Genomic DNA, 16,760 nt, shown 5'->3' on the forward strand with positions numbered 1-16,760 from the left:
TAAACATAAAATAATGTATATTAGATCATGCTGTTTTCTCATTAAAGACAATTATATACTGGAGGCATTTTACAGTAATATTATAGGCCTATTTTATTTAAAAAAGTTAAAAATATGAAGACTTTTCTTGTTTCGCACAACTTTGTGAGTATTACCAAGCTCAATAATTAAGTTGAGGAACCTTTCGAAGTTAAGAGGAAATTGAAAAATATGCTAAAAAAGGGGTTCAAACATTTAAAGTTGTCACCATTAACTAAGGATAGTTTCATAAAAACTGATTTCAGAAAGGCTGATTGGTTTGTTTCAAAGAACTCCGCCTAACTTTGCACTTTTATTGCGTCAAGTTGACACAGCGTTTGATTAGACAGCATTACACATCCACAGCACGCGGGACAGCGAGGGACACCGGATCGATAACAGGTCAGTTCATATGACAGTTGTCTGAAAATGGGATTATAACGTGTGTGGAATGGCAAAACACATCTTTTTCATCGGTGAATGAAAGAATGTGATGTCAGTCGAGTGCGAGTCTACGATTATGTTATGTCTCCATTTGTCTGAAGGTTTTTTTCAAGCTCACTCAAACAGGCCGCGCCTCAGAAACAAAAACGCTTTCACTATCGATAACTACAGAATGAGAAGAAGTCCATTGTGAGATTATAGGTTACTGTTAATGCCGAATGCTGAATGGCGCAACAATACAATTCCTCAGGAAGTGGGTGAGAGTTCACACCCTAGATTCTCTGTTCAACGCTCTTGAGTTGTCATCATTACGTAAAATAAATACGACGAGCATTCTATACTAACGCCCACTTCTTTGAAGTGTAGCAAATATATAATTTGTGAGCGAATGTTGATTTTACCTTGACTTAAACTTTTTTTTGAAGTTATCTGAACATTATAAGCGCCACAAAATCGATTGTCATATGCTATATAATATAGTATGTTATTTGATGTTCCGTGTCTGTCAATCTAAAGGGAGTTGAGAGAGGACCTGCCTTTACGTTCCTTCATCTCCCAATACTAGATTACAGCAAATCACAGAACGTGTAAATGTTCTCCTCTAAGGCTTAAAGGTAGACTTTTTATTAATATACATTTTTATATAATGAATATAACATACATTTCCTTGTTATAACATATTTATTATTATTTCTATCATATATTCGTTTTTATGAAACATTTTCATATTATATTACAGTACATTATATTATATGATTATGCTTAATAAATTGTGTGTTTTCTTTCTAAGCTCTTATCTGATATATGATAATAATTTTGTATCTATAACGGTTATCATGATTTGCACAATGCTATGTTGTTTATGCATCATTTAATTTAAATTACCAAAGTATGACATGTTCATTCTTAGTCATGAAACAACATTATAACCAACCAATCAGATTGTAGGATTAGGTTAGGATTGGAGTTAAAGGGATAATTCTTTCATCATTACTCATTTGATTTATTTCTGACCAGCCTGTGAGTTTTAAATGTGACTGTAAGTTAGTGTTTATAAGACGGATCCAGACTGATTTTAGATTTTCTAGATTTTGTGATTAATACTGCTACATCTTCCACAGAATGGCAGATAGTGGAAAACCAGCAGAGAAGGACACAGAGGCATCACAGGCTACTCCGGAACAACAGGTTAGTCACCCACTTCATGACTCTCATCTACAGACAATTCAACAACAGAAAGTCTTTTTATTTCCAACAAATATGAAATTCATGATGTCATTCATGAGGAAACCATTCTTGCATAAAGTAACCCATTTAATTTAACTCATTAATCTGCGTAAAGATGGTTTTATGAAAATGTGATAAAGCTCAATGTACATTAAAAACTCTGAGACAAACTTTAATATTTGTGTTTCAGAGTGTAGTATCCCGAGTGAGCAACCTGCCCCTGGTGAGTTCAGCATGTGGTGCGGTGTATAATGCCTACAGCTCTACTAAAGACAGCGTGCCGCTCCTGAAAGGAGTAATGGAGGTTGCAGAGAGCGGGGTGCGCACGCTGGGTGCTGCTGCTTCTACGGGTTCCAAACCTATACTAGACCGACTGGAGCCTCAGAGTAAGGATCTCAAGCCTAGATTTATGTTGGTGTCTTATTATGCCTTGTCTTTTATTTGTGGTGTTGTTCTTCATAGTTGTTGAGTAACAAAAGTTATTCCTGTGTTCTTTTTTGTGTGCAGTTGCAATGGTAAATGAATATGCCATTAAAGGGCTGGAGAAGGTAGAAGAAAACCTTCCAGTTTTACAACAACCAGCAGACAAGGTAAAGCCTAGACAGACATGTTTTGCATGCAACTTGTAGTACTTAAATTGCTCTATGAATAAGCATTCTCTCTCCATTGCAGCTGGTGTCCGATACAGTGGGCATGGTGTGCCAGTCAGTAACAGGAGCAAAGGATGCTGTGGTGGGGGCTGTGCTGGGTGGTGTGGAAAAGACACGTATGGCTGTGGCCGGTGGCATAAACACTGTCATGGGGAGCCGTATGGGTCAGATGGTCAGTAACAGTGTGGATAAGGCCCTCACCCACTCTGAAGACTGGGTGGATCAGAACCTTCCAATCAGTGAAAAGGAGCTCGGTGAGTATTTCAGTTGTGGCCACCATAGCTAATGAACAAAAATGAAGCAATAGAAATGCAGTGTTTAAAAAAAAAAAAATCCTTTCACTTTCAAGTCCCACCATTGCTTTGTTACCATGAAATAAAATGAATAACACACTGACCTGAATTCTAAAGTGTTTCATACCATAAAACATGTTTCTTTTTATTTCATGTATAACATATATTAATATTAATCTATAATATTATATGTACATACACTACTGTTCAAAAGTTTGGAGTAAGGTTTTTTTTTTTAAGAAGTTAATACTTTTGTTCAGCTAGCTTGCATTTAATTGTTCAAATTTGACAAAATACTTTTACATTGAAAAAATAAATAAATAAATTAGTGCTGTCAAAATTAGCGCGTTAACGCATTCGATTAATTTGAAATATTTAACGCGTTAAAAAAGAATAACGCAATTAACGCGGTTGCAGTTTTTTTTATTTCCAGTTGTGGCCTATGTGTGTTCAACGTGCAAAGAAATATGGATAAGACCAAGGAAGGACTTTTAGACGGAAAGTTTCAGTATAAAACTCTGCCGGATTACTCTTCAGTCTGCCACAAGAAACATTACTCTTCATTTAGTCTGCCACAAGAAACAGCAACATTAAAATCATGAACTCAAATGTCATTGTTTAAAAAAAAAAAACAATGACTGTAACAGTGCGTAAATCAGACCTTTCTGTAACGCTAACGTTAATAAGCTTAAACGAAATAACGAAATAATTGTGTAGCGGAGTATTTTTTGTACACAGTGCCGCGAACTGTCAATCACTCCTGTGCGCGTGCATCACTGTCCTCCTCAGCTGCAGCAACTTGCGCTCTCTCTCTTCATCAAGCTTTAAAACAAAAAGGGGACAAAAAGATCATATTGTCTTTGTGCATAGGCTATAGATTAATTAGATAAATGAATATCTAAATTTGTGCCTTGCCGTCTATGGTATTTTTTTAGAACTTAGAAAAAAGATGCTGCATCCAATGAGCAGCCAGCGGGGGCTGCAGGACGACTCAACCTCCGCAGACAGTTTTTAATGTTTATCAGACAATAAATACTCAAGATTTTGCTTTAGTATAACTCACAACGAGTTTCACACACCTTCTCCGGCCACGTTGAGTTGTTGACACTTAACAGTGGGAAAGCGACACATGCGCTATTCACTTGTATAACTTAAGGGTGAATGGGTAATGTCGTTTCTGCTCTGGGTGGGATGAATTAGGAAGCTTGCATTGTGAAGGGCGCTCTGAAAATCGGCAGTGCAGGTAAAAGATTAAAACCTCTATTAAAACAGATGTCCAAATGAGCTACAAGCACGTTCTGGGCGCACGGAGAGGTGGCGGTACGCTCAAGATCTATATTTGGAAGTGGCGGTACTGAGTACTGGTGCGTACCGGCCCACTTAAAGCACTGGCAATGACTATACTTTGGAATTTTTTTGCAGTCCACTTAGAATTCAACATGGAAATCATTTTTGTTTTTTATTGGCATTTTATTGGCTTTCAAGCCAACAGTTAATTTGGAGAATATTGATGGTTTATTGCAGGTATGTTGTTTACATGAGAAAATCTGTGTTACAAGTTAAACAAAAATTCCAATAAACAATCATATTTTGAATTTAAATAGTTTCTTTGTCTTGAGTTTACATTAATTATTTACATTTTACATTTACATATCCAAAAAGTTTCAGTCTTTTAATTGCGATTAATCGCGATTAATCGCGATTAATTTAAAAAAATTGTGCGATTAATTAGTTAATTTTTTTTAATCGATTGACAGCACTAAAATAAATGTTTTTCTTTTGAACCTGTATCATGGTTTCCACAAAAATATTAAGCAACATAACTGTTTTCAACTTTGATAATATTAATAATATTAATTATATGTGATAATATTAAAAAATATTTATTGAGTATCAAATCAGCGTATTAGCATGATTTCTGAAGGGTCATGTGACATTGAAGACTGGAATAATGGCTGCTGCATTGCCATTTCAGAAAAATTAATTACTTTTCATTATTTCATTATCAAATAGAAAACTGTTATTCTACATTGTAATATTATTTCACAACACTATAATTTTTTTTTAAATAAATGTAGTCTTGGCGTGCATAAAGAGACTTTTAAAAAACATTGAATAAAAAATTTTAATGACCCCAAACTTTTGTTATGTATTAATGTAAGGTGTTGACATCAGTGTTGTGTGTTCTGCCCAAAGCTGAACTATCTGAACCAAGACCAAGTGAGGAGGAAGGATTCATAGTAACTACTAGACCCAGCTATTTCGTCCGCCTGGGAAAACTGTCTGCCAAAGTTCAGGACAGGGCACTTGAGCAGTCTCTCATTAGGGCACGCAAGGCCAGAGACACTACACATGCAGCTGTGACTCAAATGACCAGCACTTTGGACCTACTGGAAAGTGCCCGGGTAACCTTGGCCAGTGCCAACCAGCAGCTAGGGGGCGCTCCGGAGCAGTTACTGCAGAGATGGAAAGAATGGAAGGAAGGGCAGCCCAAAGAACTGCAGGAGAAAGTAACAGCTGAGACAAAAGTAGATACAACAAAAGACAAGGAAGAGGTAGTTTGTTTTACTTAAAATGCAATACAACATATGTCTATGAATATTTATTTATCTTACTCCAGACTATCAGACACATTCTCAGTGTTTATATGTGGATGTCTCCTCATAGGAACTGGAGTCGAGAGCTCTGTCAATGGTAAGAGGTTTGAGTGATCAGCTGATGGCAGCATGTTCAGGGGCTGTGTCCAGTATACAGGGTCTCCCAGGCACTGTGCAGGAACAGCTTCTGAATGCTCGACATACAGCTGGAGAACTCCAGGCATCTCTGAGCAGCACCAACACACTCACACCCATTCTCTTAGAACAGACACGGCAGCAGATGGGCCAGGTATAGTCATTTTGAGTCTATGTTATTTTGTACATTGTATACCAATTGTTGTGCTTTATTCTATTTTACTCTATTTTAAAAATGTATGTAGAATTTAGAAAAGTGTTCAGTGTATATTTTCATCTTTCAACAGGTACGACAGTCATTGGATGGAGTCGTGGAGTACCTTCTCAATAACACTCCTCTTAATTGGCTGGTTGGGCCTTTTGCACCTCAGAAAACAGAGAAAGGCGATTGAAAATGCCATACAACTTAAGTAAAACTGCAGAAATAGGTTACTATATGGTTCAAATTGTTGCATGTATTAACTATTTCCATTTTCAAATTTTAACTAGTGTTAACTGGAGTCTTCAGACTCACTCTAAATTGTTGAAATTACAGCATAATGAACATAAAATGGCAAATTATCATTTCACCAATGTCAGTATTCTAAAAGTTTTGAAACCACTACCAGATAGAGTATGTAGGTTTCTGTGGGTGATATACTGCTCTGTAGCATTCAAACCTTTGTGGTACTTAAATACAAAAAATGTATGTACTTTATGATTAAAAGCAAACCATACTTCATAGACACTGGTTTTCATGATTTTCATATCATAACCCTTGCAAAAGGTTGATTATCTGAAATGCTAAATAAATGTATTACTAAAAAGAAAAAGTTTGTTTGTTTTGCTTTCTGTGCACAAATTAAGGATTTTTTAAGTGAGGTAATATTTAATAATGAACTATTTCAGCATATTTAAGGTTATACATACGCAATATCACAGAAGCAAGTGACCATTTCCTTTTGCACAAGTGAGTTTTATTTTCTCATGCATGCATATATATAAAATTCTTCTTTTTTTCTGGCTGCTGGCAGTAGTTTCTGATTTATGGAGTGCTAAAAAAGCTGCAAAAACCTTTAACAGAAACAAGACTTTTCATTCTACTTTATCTTACATTCCAAAAAATGTATGCAAATTAGTGCATATTTAATTAGATAATGACTAGTTTTTTATATTTCAACATAACATTTGTCTCAGTATACTGTAATGAATCATCCAGGGAACAACAGGAGTGGAACAAAAATAACATACATAATGTTTATATAACAGCAACATTTGAATGCAGTTGAATGAATAATTCACAAAAAAGTAGGAAACTTTCTTTGACACTAAACATGAAAATAAAAGCATTCATAATTCCAAAAACTTGCACATTCCACATTGCCCTCCCTAAAATATCTTTTTAATCTAAAATGCTCGGAAAACAATACAACTGTGGCACATAAACCAATGTTTTCTCAAACCAAATATACTGCATGTTATATAAATACATAGCAGCGTTGTTGCTGTGAACTGGACTTGACTAGGGGGAAGTGTGATGATGAAGTTTCGATGATGGCCAAAAGATGAATTGTTGCACCACGGGTGACGTCACGCCTGTTGTTTCGGATGACGTTGAGAGAAGCAGGCCGCACGCGCATAGCAGGAACCTGCCCTGTCAAGGTTTTTGTGGATCAAGGTCGTCGATTTCTCCGCAATCACACGAAAATAAGGGTAAATATTCGAGCTAACGTGGGGTTTAAGCCACCGCAAGTGTTCGTTGGACGGTCTTGGGGTCCCAGCTGTCCGTTTTGTGTGCGTGCCATCACGTCAGCTAGCCGTTAGCAGAGCTAGCGTGTTAGCCTAGCTAGTTGAGTATCACAAACAAAATTACTTTAATCTGGTCAGCGATTTTGACACCATTATCTGTACGTAATATTAACTACTATGGAAGGAAAACATTCGCTGTCGCTTTTTCGATTTGTTGTTTGTCGCGGTAACGTTACTCGGGTCAAAAACAAAATGTTTTTCTAAATGCGGAGCCGCTCTCATCTGATTTTTCCTGGACATGCTCCAAAATAACCTTATTCATTCCCCGCTCTCTTGTTAATCTGTCGTCGAGATAGTTCAGATAAACATCCGTTTCAACATTAAACACTTACTGGCAGTATTTTATTCGAATTGAAGCGCAACTGTTGCCAGATTGCAATCGTCATTTGATCAGCATGCTGTTTTCAGTAACCTGGTCCATTGTTAGAATTTGAGAAACAAAACGCAAATAAACAAAGGAACTTTTGTGTTCGTGTGGCATATATTCAGTCTCTAGCAGGGTAACCAAAATTAATGCAAATGGTTTAAAGTTGGGTTTTTGGTCACTGTAACGGGAATCTATCAACATTAAACAGTTTCACCAGTTTCATGGATAAACTTTGCGTCTTTTCTTTTCTCTTCCTGTTTAGAAATCTATTATTCTATATAGCCATGTTAAGAGTAAATTAACAACATAGAAATGGGTATTATTTTCAAAACTTTTCAGCAAAGTCAGGGTAGAGCACAAAAGGTTACATGTGATGCAATTAGTTTTATTTTAACGATGTCTGGCATGTATTATGATATTGCAATTATGCATTTATAGTTTTTAATGTGCTTTTAAAGAAATAGTTGGTAACACTCAATTTTAAAGTGTCCTTGTTACACTCTACGTGTGTTTTTAGTTACTGTAAATTATGCATAATTATAAGAAACTAACTCTAAACCAAACCCATAGCAATGAAATGTTGCTTATTAATATTGCTCAGTATTCATTAGTATTCACAATGCAACGAAGACAACATAAAGTGTAACCGAATAGTTTTCTCAACAATAAAAATTTCATTGTTTATTCACCCTAATGTCTTTCCAAACCTGACCATGGGCTGTCAAGCCACAGAAAGGACAAAAAAAAAAAAAGCTGTCTTTTGTCTGAATGAATTGCATGCTGTATTCACACACAGCTACCACATGGCTTCAGAAGACTTCTAATATAGCACATGAGTTGTATAACTTCCAATGGTACTTTTATAGACCTTTTTTGTCTTTGGAGCTTGATTCTCAATGGACACGAGGTTTTATAGAAGATATCTATGTGAAGTTAATTTATCTGTTTCATAGAGAAAAAAATTAATATGGGTCAAGAATGAAATCACGGTGAGTAAATATTAAACATTTTTAGATAGATTTAGATAATTTTTAGCGGCATCATAATTTCCTTTTATATCAGGCATTTTTTGTCACTTCATGATAAATTATGCTTTTGAAATACTAATACTTAAACCCTGTTTCTAGGATCGCCCTCTCCCGTCCCCCTTACCCCCTTCTAAAACAGCATGGCTCAGGAGACAAATCAGACGCAAGTGCCAATGCTTTGCACTATGGGATGCGGTTTTTATGGTAACCCTCGCACCAATGGAATGTGCTCTGTCTGCTACAAGGAACATCTGCAGAGACAACAAGGAGGGGGCAGAAACAGTCCCCCAGGTGAGAAAGGTAGGTTTCTATCGCATGTACCTGTTGAATAAGGAATTAAATGTGCTCACTCAGTTTTGAGGTTAAGCAGAGTTCATGATTAGGTTTCTGTTGGTTTCTTTCAGGTGCCACATCTCCTGTAGGTTCCCCAGGGGCATGTGCGGTAACAGTGGAGTCCACCCCTGTACTCACTACGGAAGCCGTTACCCCACCTGAAGAACGCACGTCTAGGTAAGAAGGACTTTACAAATCTTAGACTGTTCATTCTTCAATTGGTATAAACTACAAGTGCAAAACAGCTTATGTTGGTATAGGAAGGAATTATAACAAATAACTCTGTATTCGGTTGTATTGTTTATGCAGTAGTTCGCCCAGCCCAGTAACCCAGCAGATGACTGCTATGAGCATCTCCCAGGACACGTCAACCACTGATTCAGACAGAGCAGAAGTGGAGGAGGAAGAGGAGGAGGGCTCGTCTAAAAGCACAGGTCTGCTGTGTTCAGTCTCAAACATGCACATTGTACAAAATCTTCAGGGGTATTATAGTCAAGTAAACTAAAATCATAAAGTAGTTTTGTTCCTTTAGCTTTAAAAAAAAAATACTCAAAATTAATAATTTTGCAAAAAGCTTTTCAAATTATTTGTATTTATTACTTTATTAACTTATTTGTATTTATTATTATTTCAAATCTCTTTATGTTGTAATTTTTCCTCGTTAAACCATTGCATACATAGTATATTGAGTCCATTTAGCGAGACATGGAATATCCAACAAATCAAAGAAAAACGGGCAGGTTATTCTAATATTAAACCAGTTGTTAGTAGAAATTGTATGCATACTCATCCTAGGAGAATCATGCAATTCACACTGAACTTTGTCAACATGATGCCAAGACACTGAAGATGCTGAATTGTGAACAAATTTTGGATTTCTTGAATGGTGTTTCCATGGTGAATTATTAAAGTAAATAAATAGTAAAATCATATAACAGTAATTCTTTGAAGTGCATTATCCAAACTCTTCAAAACTTTAGACATATGAAGAACAAGTCATTTTTAGGAAACATGCTCAGTTTCATAAATTTGTAATGCTCAGGGGCCATCTTTTTTTTTGTTGAACAGACAGATAAAGGCCGTAATACTGTGGTTATTGGATAAGACATCTTTTAAGCCTGATCCTTTACTTCTCAGTTCAAATAGTTCAAATCACAATTACATACATACAAATACATAAAATAAGTTAATATGTACTGTACAGGTAATAAAGTTTTAGACAATTATTTCACAAATGCTTATAGATCATTAAAATCTTTGTGAAAAATTCTTATAGATCATAAAGTTTTGATTACACTTTACAATGTCTAATTTGTTAACATTTGTCAATTAATTATCTAACATGAACTAAAAATAGACAATATATTTTTTTACAGCATTTATAAATCTCTTTTAATGTTACTTAATAAAAATGTTAATGTTTATTCGTAGTACATTAACATCTTTAAACTCATAATTTATCAGTAAGTTTTGAACTTAATATTAACTAACATTAATAAATGCTATATAATAATTATTCATGTTAACTAATATAGTTAATGAACGTTAACAAATTAAACCTTATTATAAAGTGTTTGTTTTCTGTGTGTGTGTGTTTCACCCTCTTGATGTTCTAGTTTAACCCTTTTATTGCTGTATCCCTTAAAACCAGACTGCCAGAGGGTTACTGTAAATGCATGTGCCCACTGTGCACTGTTTTCCTGATGCCACCATGGTGGCGGTTGCGCTGGCTTGGGCCCATCATCGCTGCTTGCATCCAACAAGCATCCAGTTATCATCCAGCATTCAGTGTAGACAGAATCGCTGATTATAAGGGGTTCAGTTGTCTATAGTCGCATTGCACTGCTCGCGTCCAGTGTAAACACAGAGTAAAAATAGCAAAGCACACCAGATCGCATCAGTGAAACTCTCTTTGTTTGTTTGCTTTAATTCGCTACGGATTCATTTTTAAACAAGACAGTATGATGCAGGAATTTCAGAGAGACTGAAAGTAAATGATGCTGAGTCTGACTAGAGTGGATCCAACAGTAATGTCCAAACACATAAGTGTGAGTAAACGTGTTTTTACCACTATTGCATTGCCTGTTTCAGACCATTTGATGTATACTTTAGCATTTAAGGTTTTTATTCAGACGACCCATGTTGCATTCAGACAGCGTAACACCAGTGCCCGTCTGTTATTTTAATAAGAGAAACTGTTACCGTATTTTTCGGACTATGAATCGTACCTTAGTATTAGTCGCATCAGTCCAAAAATACGTCATGATGAGGAAAATAAACATATATAAGTCGCATTTATTTAGAACCAAGAACCAAGAGAAAACATTACCGTTAATAACTGAAATATTAACTTTATTTAACAAAGACCAAGAACAGATATTGGTAATCTGTAAAGGCAAGTTATTCAGTCTTGATATGCCCCGCCTTCTGCAGAGAGGCTCAAAAACAAGATAAAAAAAATAGCCTATTCTAAAAAAATTGTTTTATATACATGTAAAATCACACTAACATTAGAAGTAACAAACCTTGAAAAAACTTAATACCAAAATAAAGCCCTCCATTCAGTTCTCTTTATGGGAAGACATGAATACTGGTGATTCATTAAATCATTGATCTGAGTGTCGGAGTATCATGTAAGTTTGTTGTGTTTTAGAAATGAGTTGTTAAAGGCTGACCATGTCTGTAATCACAGGGCCAGAAGGTGAAGCTGCACAGGCTTCTTCAGACGGAGAGCAGACTCCTGACAAGAACAAAAAGAAGAATCGATGCTTTATTTGTAGGAAAAAAGTTGGCCTCACGGGTAAGAACCAGGGAAGAGCTTATTGTTCTTGAATGAGGGCTGGGCCACACTTTTGAGCAGACTTCAAATCTTACAGTATACAGCTTTACTGCAAATCAGTTTATTTTCCTTTTTAGTTGAGAGAGTCAGCAGATGGTCTCCTTGTAGGTTTTGTATTCCAGCTCAACTATTCACTTTTGTGCAGTCTTATTACCATTCCCTGTGTTCACACATATAAAAATTTGCATCCATGCGAACATATTGATACGAAGAATAAATGTTTCTCGACCACCAAATCAGCACATTGGATAATTTTTTTTAATGATCATTTGACATTGAAGAATGGCGTACTGGTTGCTGAAATTCAGCATTGCAGTCAAAGAAATGGTACATTAAAAAAAAAAAAAAAAAATATATATATATATATATATATATATATATATATATATATATATATATATATATATATATATATATATATATATATATATATATACAGGGTGCGATTTGTAAAAAACAAAAAAACAAAGGGGGTGTTTTAAAACATTTTATTTCATAAAAATACATATTGAGAACATTAACTAGGTGACGTCATGTGCTAATTAGCACATTTATGACGCAAGTGCGTAGTATTCTATTACCTCCCTATGCTCACATACTGCAATTTAATTTAACCATTTAATTTTATTTTCAATAAAACTTTTTATTACTATATTTTAATGTTTCTGTTGTCAGAAAATGGAATGAATATTATAATGACTGAAACGCGGTCGATTAAGACTACATAACCAGCTCTCACACATTAATCTGCACTAATGAGTCAGTGGTTGTGCTGTGACTGATGTCGGCTATACTTGCTTGTAAAATAGAATTAGAATATGTTTCTTTTTTTTTTTTACTGAAAGTGCTGCTGCTCTCTGCGCTTACTTACAGATGCAGAGAGAGGCTCGAGCCGGGAAAGAGAGAGCTCGTGCGGCACCGCCAGAGAGTCTCAGAGACTTAATAATGATTGGCCAAAAAGTTGCTAGATTTGTCGCTAGTCGCTTTTTTGTAAAAAAAAAAAAAGTCGCTAAATATAGCGAGAAAGTTGCCAAGTTAGCAACTCCAATGCCCAGCGGACCGGCTTCAATCGTCTTGCAAGTGTTGATAGGCGATTACTCGTGAGGTGTAACCAATCAGATCAAATCAGCCGTGGGCAGGACATTGAGCAAGTCTGCAGAGTGCTGAAAACAGAGAGGCTGCAAGGCAGCTGTATCAGAGCCAGCCAAAGTAGCGCATTTTAAAATAAAATTGACTTTAATCAAACCACGGATCCATGATAAGTTGTTTGATCCGTCTTGCCACTAGTGTAGTAGCACTGATCACTTTGAGGGGGGGGATAAATTTATCCCCACTGGGGGTAAAAATAATTCAGCAGAGGCAGGGATACATTGACCAGAAAGGGGGAAATCCCCCCCAGCAAATAAGAGACATTTACAAAAACATAAAACTTACCAACCCTGTTGTATAAACATCCATCAATTTTGGACGGTATCCTTAAGGAGCTTGAGAAAATATTCTCCTGCTCACTACAGCTAGGACCGAAAGCATGTCAAAAGTCAAGAATTCCCTTTTAAATTCCAAGGAGCACATCTTCCAATACTATTACACTGTGATTGCAAATGTATGCTTGTATGTTACCAAATACCAAATTCCCACTATTACTCAGTGGATAAATATAGATTTTTATTTTTATTTTATAAAAAAATATATATATATCAGTAGATCTTAGTTAATTTGTCATACTGCAGGTTAGTGCTGCATTTGACATGATCCTTCTGGTATCCTGCCAATTCTTTAGAGACCTTAATCTTAAAATGTATACCCATCCGAAATAAATGGCTGATTGAAATACTGAATAAACTTTCCTTTGTGTTTGTAGGCTTTGACTGTCGCTGCGGTAACCTGTTTTGTGCTGTCCACCGTTATTCTGACAAACATGACTGTCCCTACGACTACAGAGGAGCCGCTGCCGCCCGCATCCGCAAGGAAAACCCCATCGTGGTAGCTGAGAAGATTCAGAAGTTATGAGGACTGTTGGCTTAAATGAGCAAAAATAGTTTGACCTGCAAGTTTTGGAACCATGGCGCTGAATAACACCATTCTAAACTGGGTTCATTTCTTCATTGTAGGATAAGGTGGGTGGGGTTGTAGGGTAGAGCCCCTGCTTGGCCAGTCCCTAAATGATCATCTCCCTGTCTCTCCCAGAAGGGGCGGTGTAGAGGTGTGTGTGTGTGTGTGTGTGTGTGTGAGAATGAATGTGTGACATGTTGAGAGATGTTGTTGTTTTTTTCTTTTCTTTTTCTAGAGAGCCAGGGAGAAAAGGGATTGGTTTTCAGGTGGGGATCCATGTGCACCGGGGGGAGAGTGGACTCTTTTGTTTTTACCCTGGCATTGACTTTTGTTAGGATATTATTATAACATAATTTTTTATAGGATCCCTAAAATGTGGGTTGAGCAGTCTAATTGGAAGTGCTGGGACATCGAGAGAGAATTTCTCTGATATTGCAAAAGGTTGAAGAATATAGATTTTAATGACTACTCTCACATTTACCCATGTAAAATTATTTTACTGTTATTCTTTTTTTTTCTTTGTTCTGATTAATTATCCCGACATGTCAAATCCCAGGCTGTGCATTTAAGAAATATTTTCTCTTTTATATATTGACTTATCATGCTAATGTTGGGTGCATGAATAGTTATCGGATGGGGTTTGAAGGGGGGCGGGGTGGGGCGTAGCAGGAGCCTTGAGATAAGCGAGTGACTGAGTTTTTTTCCCTTCTTTTTCTGTTTTAATGAGTGTATGGCATCAGAAGATCTATATTAATATATTGTATGTAGCTTGAATTGTGTGATTGCATTCTATTTATTTTGTATTATCATTTGGTTGGTTGGTACTGGAGGATTGGAAGCATGTGTCCAAAAAAAAATCTTGTTAAAAATCCAGTAGGTAATCCCTTAATAATATTTCTTTCTTATTTGCGTATGCATTTTTAAGAATTATAGGTCCTCGTGGAGGAAAGTCAGACGTGATTGGACTTTTCAAAATCAAAGCACAAGATCATTCTTTAGTTTATTCGCACAAACACAAAAAAAAAATGCAGTTCCTATAGGATCCTCGGTTCTGCATTGAAGCTACCAGCAACTTTTTGGATGTATCCAATTATTGCTAATGCACGCCAGCGATGAACCATTGTGACCTTTGCTCTCAGAGTCGCCAAGCTTTGAGAGCAAAGTATTCGTTAACCACCAGCAGACCAATGAATGATGCTAATGGAACCGGCTACTAATTTGTTTATTAGGCAATGCCTCTCCGGTCCAAAAAACATGGACCTACAATTAATACCGATGTGCTTAGGATGTCATAGTGGAAGATGCACACTTCCCCAACTGAAGCATTGCATGCTCACAGAAATACTAGGCCAAATGCAGAGTTTGCTACAGCCACATATTACATTGCAACACGAATGTGAAACACAACGTCCCAGTGCATGGGCGAATGGAGCCTGCTTTTCAAATCAGCAGGATTCTTCTGTTCTCTAATGTAAATATTACATGGCTGCCATTCTAAAATAGAATGATTAAGAACTTAGAGCAGGAAAGGTTCAGCAGGAAAATAAAAAAACGTCTGTTTTGTGCTTATGTAGTGTTTATTAAGTACCCATATGTAAGGAGAAAGGTGTGATGTGGTGTTCTCTGTCATCCTTTGAGTGAATCCTCTGTCTTTGTGCTGGTTGTTTTTTTTTTTTTTTTGAAAGGGCTTAAATGTCCATTTTGTATTTATTCTTAATGTTGTCCAGCATCTTCCCTCATAATGTCTCTTGGTGTGCACATTTTTCCATGATTTATATGCAGTCCCTTGATTTACAAGACTTGTCGAAAGCAACATGGTGGATGTATCCGATTAGAAGTTCTGGTAATGACCTTGCTGCTTTATTAAGGAAATGACTTCTCCTCAGTGGGGCTGCCAGCTCAAGATGGCTTTTGTGAAAGCAGGTATAAGTGGCTCAGTGAGCTGGCATCCTGACAGCTTTTTAAAGAGGGTTTAGTAGGGTTTGAGTGTTAGGGATACAGATGGGTGAAGGCCATGTCAGTGTATGGGAGTGCTAGACTCCTCTTCCTGGTGAGATTCTTGTTGTGTGGTTGGCACAAAACTGTGAATGTAGTCAACCGCTTGACTCTGAAGCTCTAGTGGGTTGAAAGCCAGCTGGTCACCTCAAATGTTGCCTTCAGTGTCTTATCAGTCAGTGTCTGGCACTGTATGCCAGTTCAGTATCTTTTCTATGCTAGCAATGATTAATCGTCGAAATTGCATGTTATTGAGCAAAATAGAGAAGTGATTTCTTCCTTAAATGTAACTGATGAAGATTGGCCTTGATTTTAGTGATGGTCTTGAGATTTGTATTTCTCCCAGTAGTTAATAAGAACATTTGGATGGGTGTTGTGAGTTTCAGCTCAGCCCCGTTCAGCAGTACGTTAACCAGCATTCATGAATTCATTTACCAGCGTGCCCAGTCCCCCAGAGACACCACCAGATACCTTTTTGTTTTCTTTTTAAATTTAGGACTGTATGATGTGTATGAGTAAGTATAAAACCAATAAAATCACAAAGTTTATTTTAAATTTACACAATGTCTTACGTTTCTTGAATTAGTGCACATATTTGCTCAGACCATCTAAAGCCGTTCTCAACCAGAGGAGCACAAATGTCCTAAAACTATCTAAATTTAGTTATGTAAACAAAATGTTAGAAGAACACTAAACATAATTATGTACAACATGAAACTAACACTTCTGAGCTTTTTTTTTTTTTTTTTATAAAACAGAAGTACCAGCTGTACATCTCAACTTGGATAGGAAAACTGTGAATAGTCTTGGATAAAAATGGGTCTTGTCATCAAAAAGGTTAATAACCACTGATATAACACCTAAAAGTAAAAGTTCCAAAGTTTTGGTGGGAGTGCCATAAAGGAACCATTTTGGGTTCCCAAAGAGCCTTTCTGTTAACTGTTTTTGAACAATTTCTTTCTTAGCTTGAAGAATATTTAATAATCTGAAGAAA

General features: G+C 36.4%; 2 protein-coding genes across 2 annotated transcripts; both read left to right on the forward strand.

The window, feature by feature from the left end:
• Nucleotides 1-324: 324 nt before the first annotated feature.
• LOC128018782 (perilipin-3) lies at nt 325-6,176 on the forward strand. The gene is made up of 8 exons (XM_052604537.1): nt 325-420; nt 1,584-1,650; nt 1,880-2,075; nt 2,197-2,279; nt 2,362-2,593; nt 4,829-5,187; nt 5,300-5,518; nt 5,652-6,176. The coding sequence occupies exons 2-8, from the start codon at nt 1,585-1,587 to the stop codon at nt 5,754-5,756; spliced, it is 1,260 nt and encodes a 419-aa protein (XP_052460497.1). The 5' UTR covers nt 325-420; nt 1,584; the 3' UTR covers nt 5,757-6,176.
• A 729-nt stretch (nt 6,177-6,905) lies between these two features.
• On the forward strand, nt 6,906-16,330 carry LOC128018783 (AN1-type zinc finger protein 5). Its single transcript, XM_052604538.1, has 6 exons — nt 6,906-7,056; nt 8,647-8,847; nt 8,952-9,057; nt 9,190-9,314; nt 11,573-11,680; nt 13,581-16,330. The coding sequence occupies exons 2-6, from the start codon at nt 8,688-8,690 to the stop codon at nt 13,727-13,729; spliced, it is 648 nt and encodes a 215-aa protein (XP_052460498.1). The 5' UTR covers nt 6,906-7,056; nt 8,647-8,687; the 3' UTR covers nt 13,730-16,330.
• The last annotated feature ends 430 nt before the right edge of the window (nt 16,331-16,760 follow it).

The sequence above is a fragment of the Carassius gibelio genome, chromosome A8 (genome assembly GCF_023724105.1).
Source record: "Carassius gibelio isolate Cgi1373 ecotype wild population from Czech Republic chromosome A8, carGib1.2-hapl.c, whole genome shotgun sequence".
Taxonomy (NCBI): Eukaryota; Metazoa; Chordata; class Actinopteri; order Cypriniformes; family Cyprinidae; genus Carassius; species Carassius gibelio.

Excerpts from the sequence above, each read along its gene's own strand:
- LOC128018783 (XM_052604538.1), top strand. The coding sequence starts at position 8,688 with ATGGCTCAGGAGACAAATCAGACGCAAGTGCCAATGCTTTGCACTATG. Across the intron at positions 8,848-8,951 it reads CAGTCCCCCAGGTGAGAAAG|GTGCCACATCTCCTGTAGGT; the intron begins GTAGGTTTCTAT and ends GGTTTCTTTCAG. Across the intron at positions 9,315-11,572 it reads GGGCTCGTCTAAAAGCACAG|GGCCAGAAGGTGAAGCTGCA; the intron begins GTCTGCTGTGTT and ends CTGTAATCACAG.
- LOC128018782 (XM_052604537.1), top strand. The coding sequence starts at position 1,585 with ATGGCAGATAGTGGAAAACCAGCAGAGAAGGACACAGAGGCATCACAG. Across the intron at positions 2,280-2,361 it reads TACAACAACCAGCAGACAAG|CTGGTGTCCGATACAGTGGG; the intron begins GTAAAGCCTAGA and ends TCTCCATTGCAG. Across the intron at positions 5,188-5,299 it reads CAACAAAAGACAAGGAAGAG|GAACTGGAGTCGAGAGCTCT; the intron begins GTAGTTTGTTTT and ends GTCTCCTCATAG.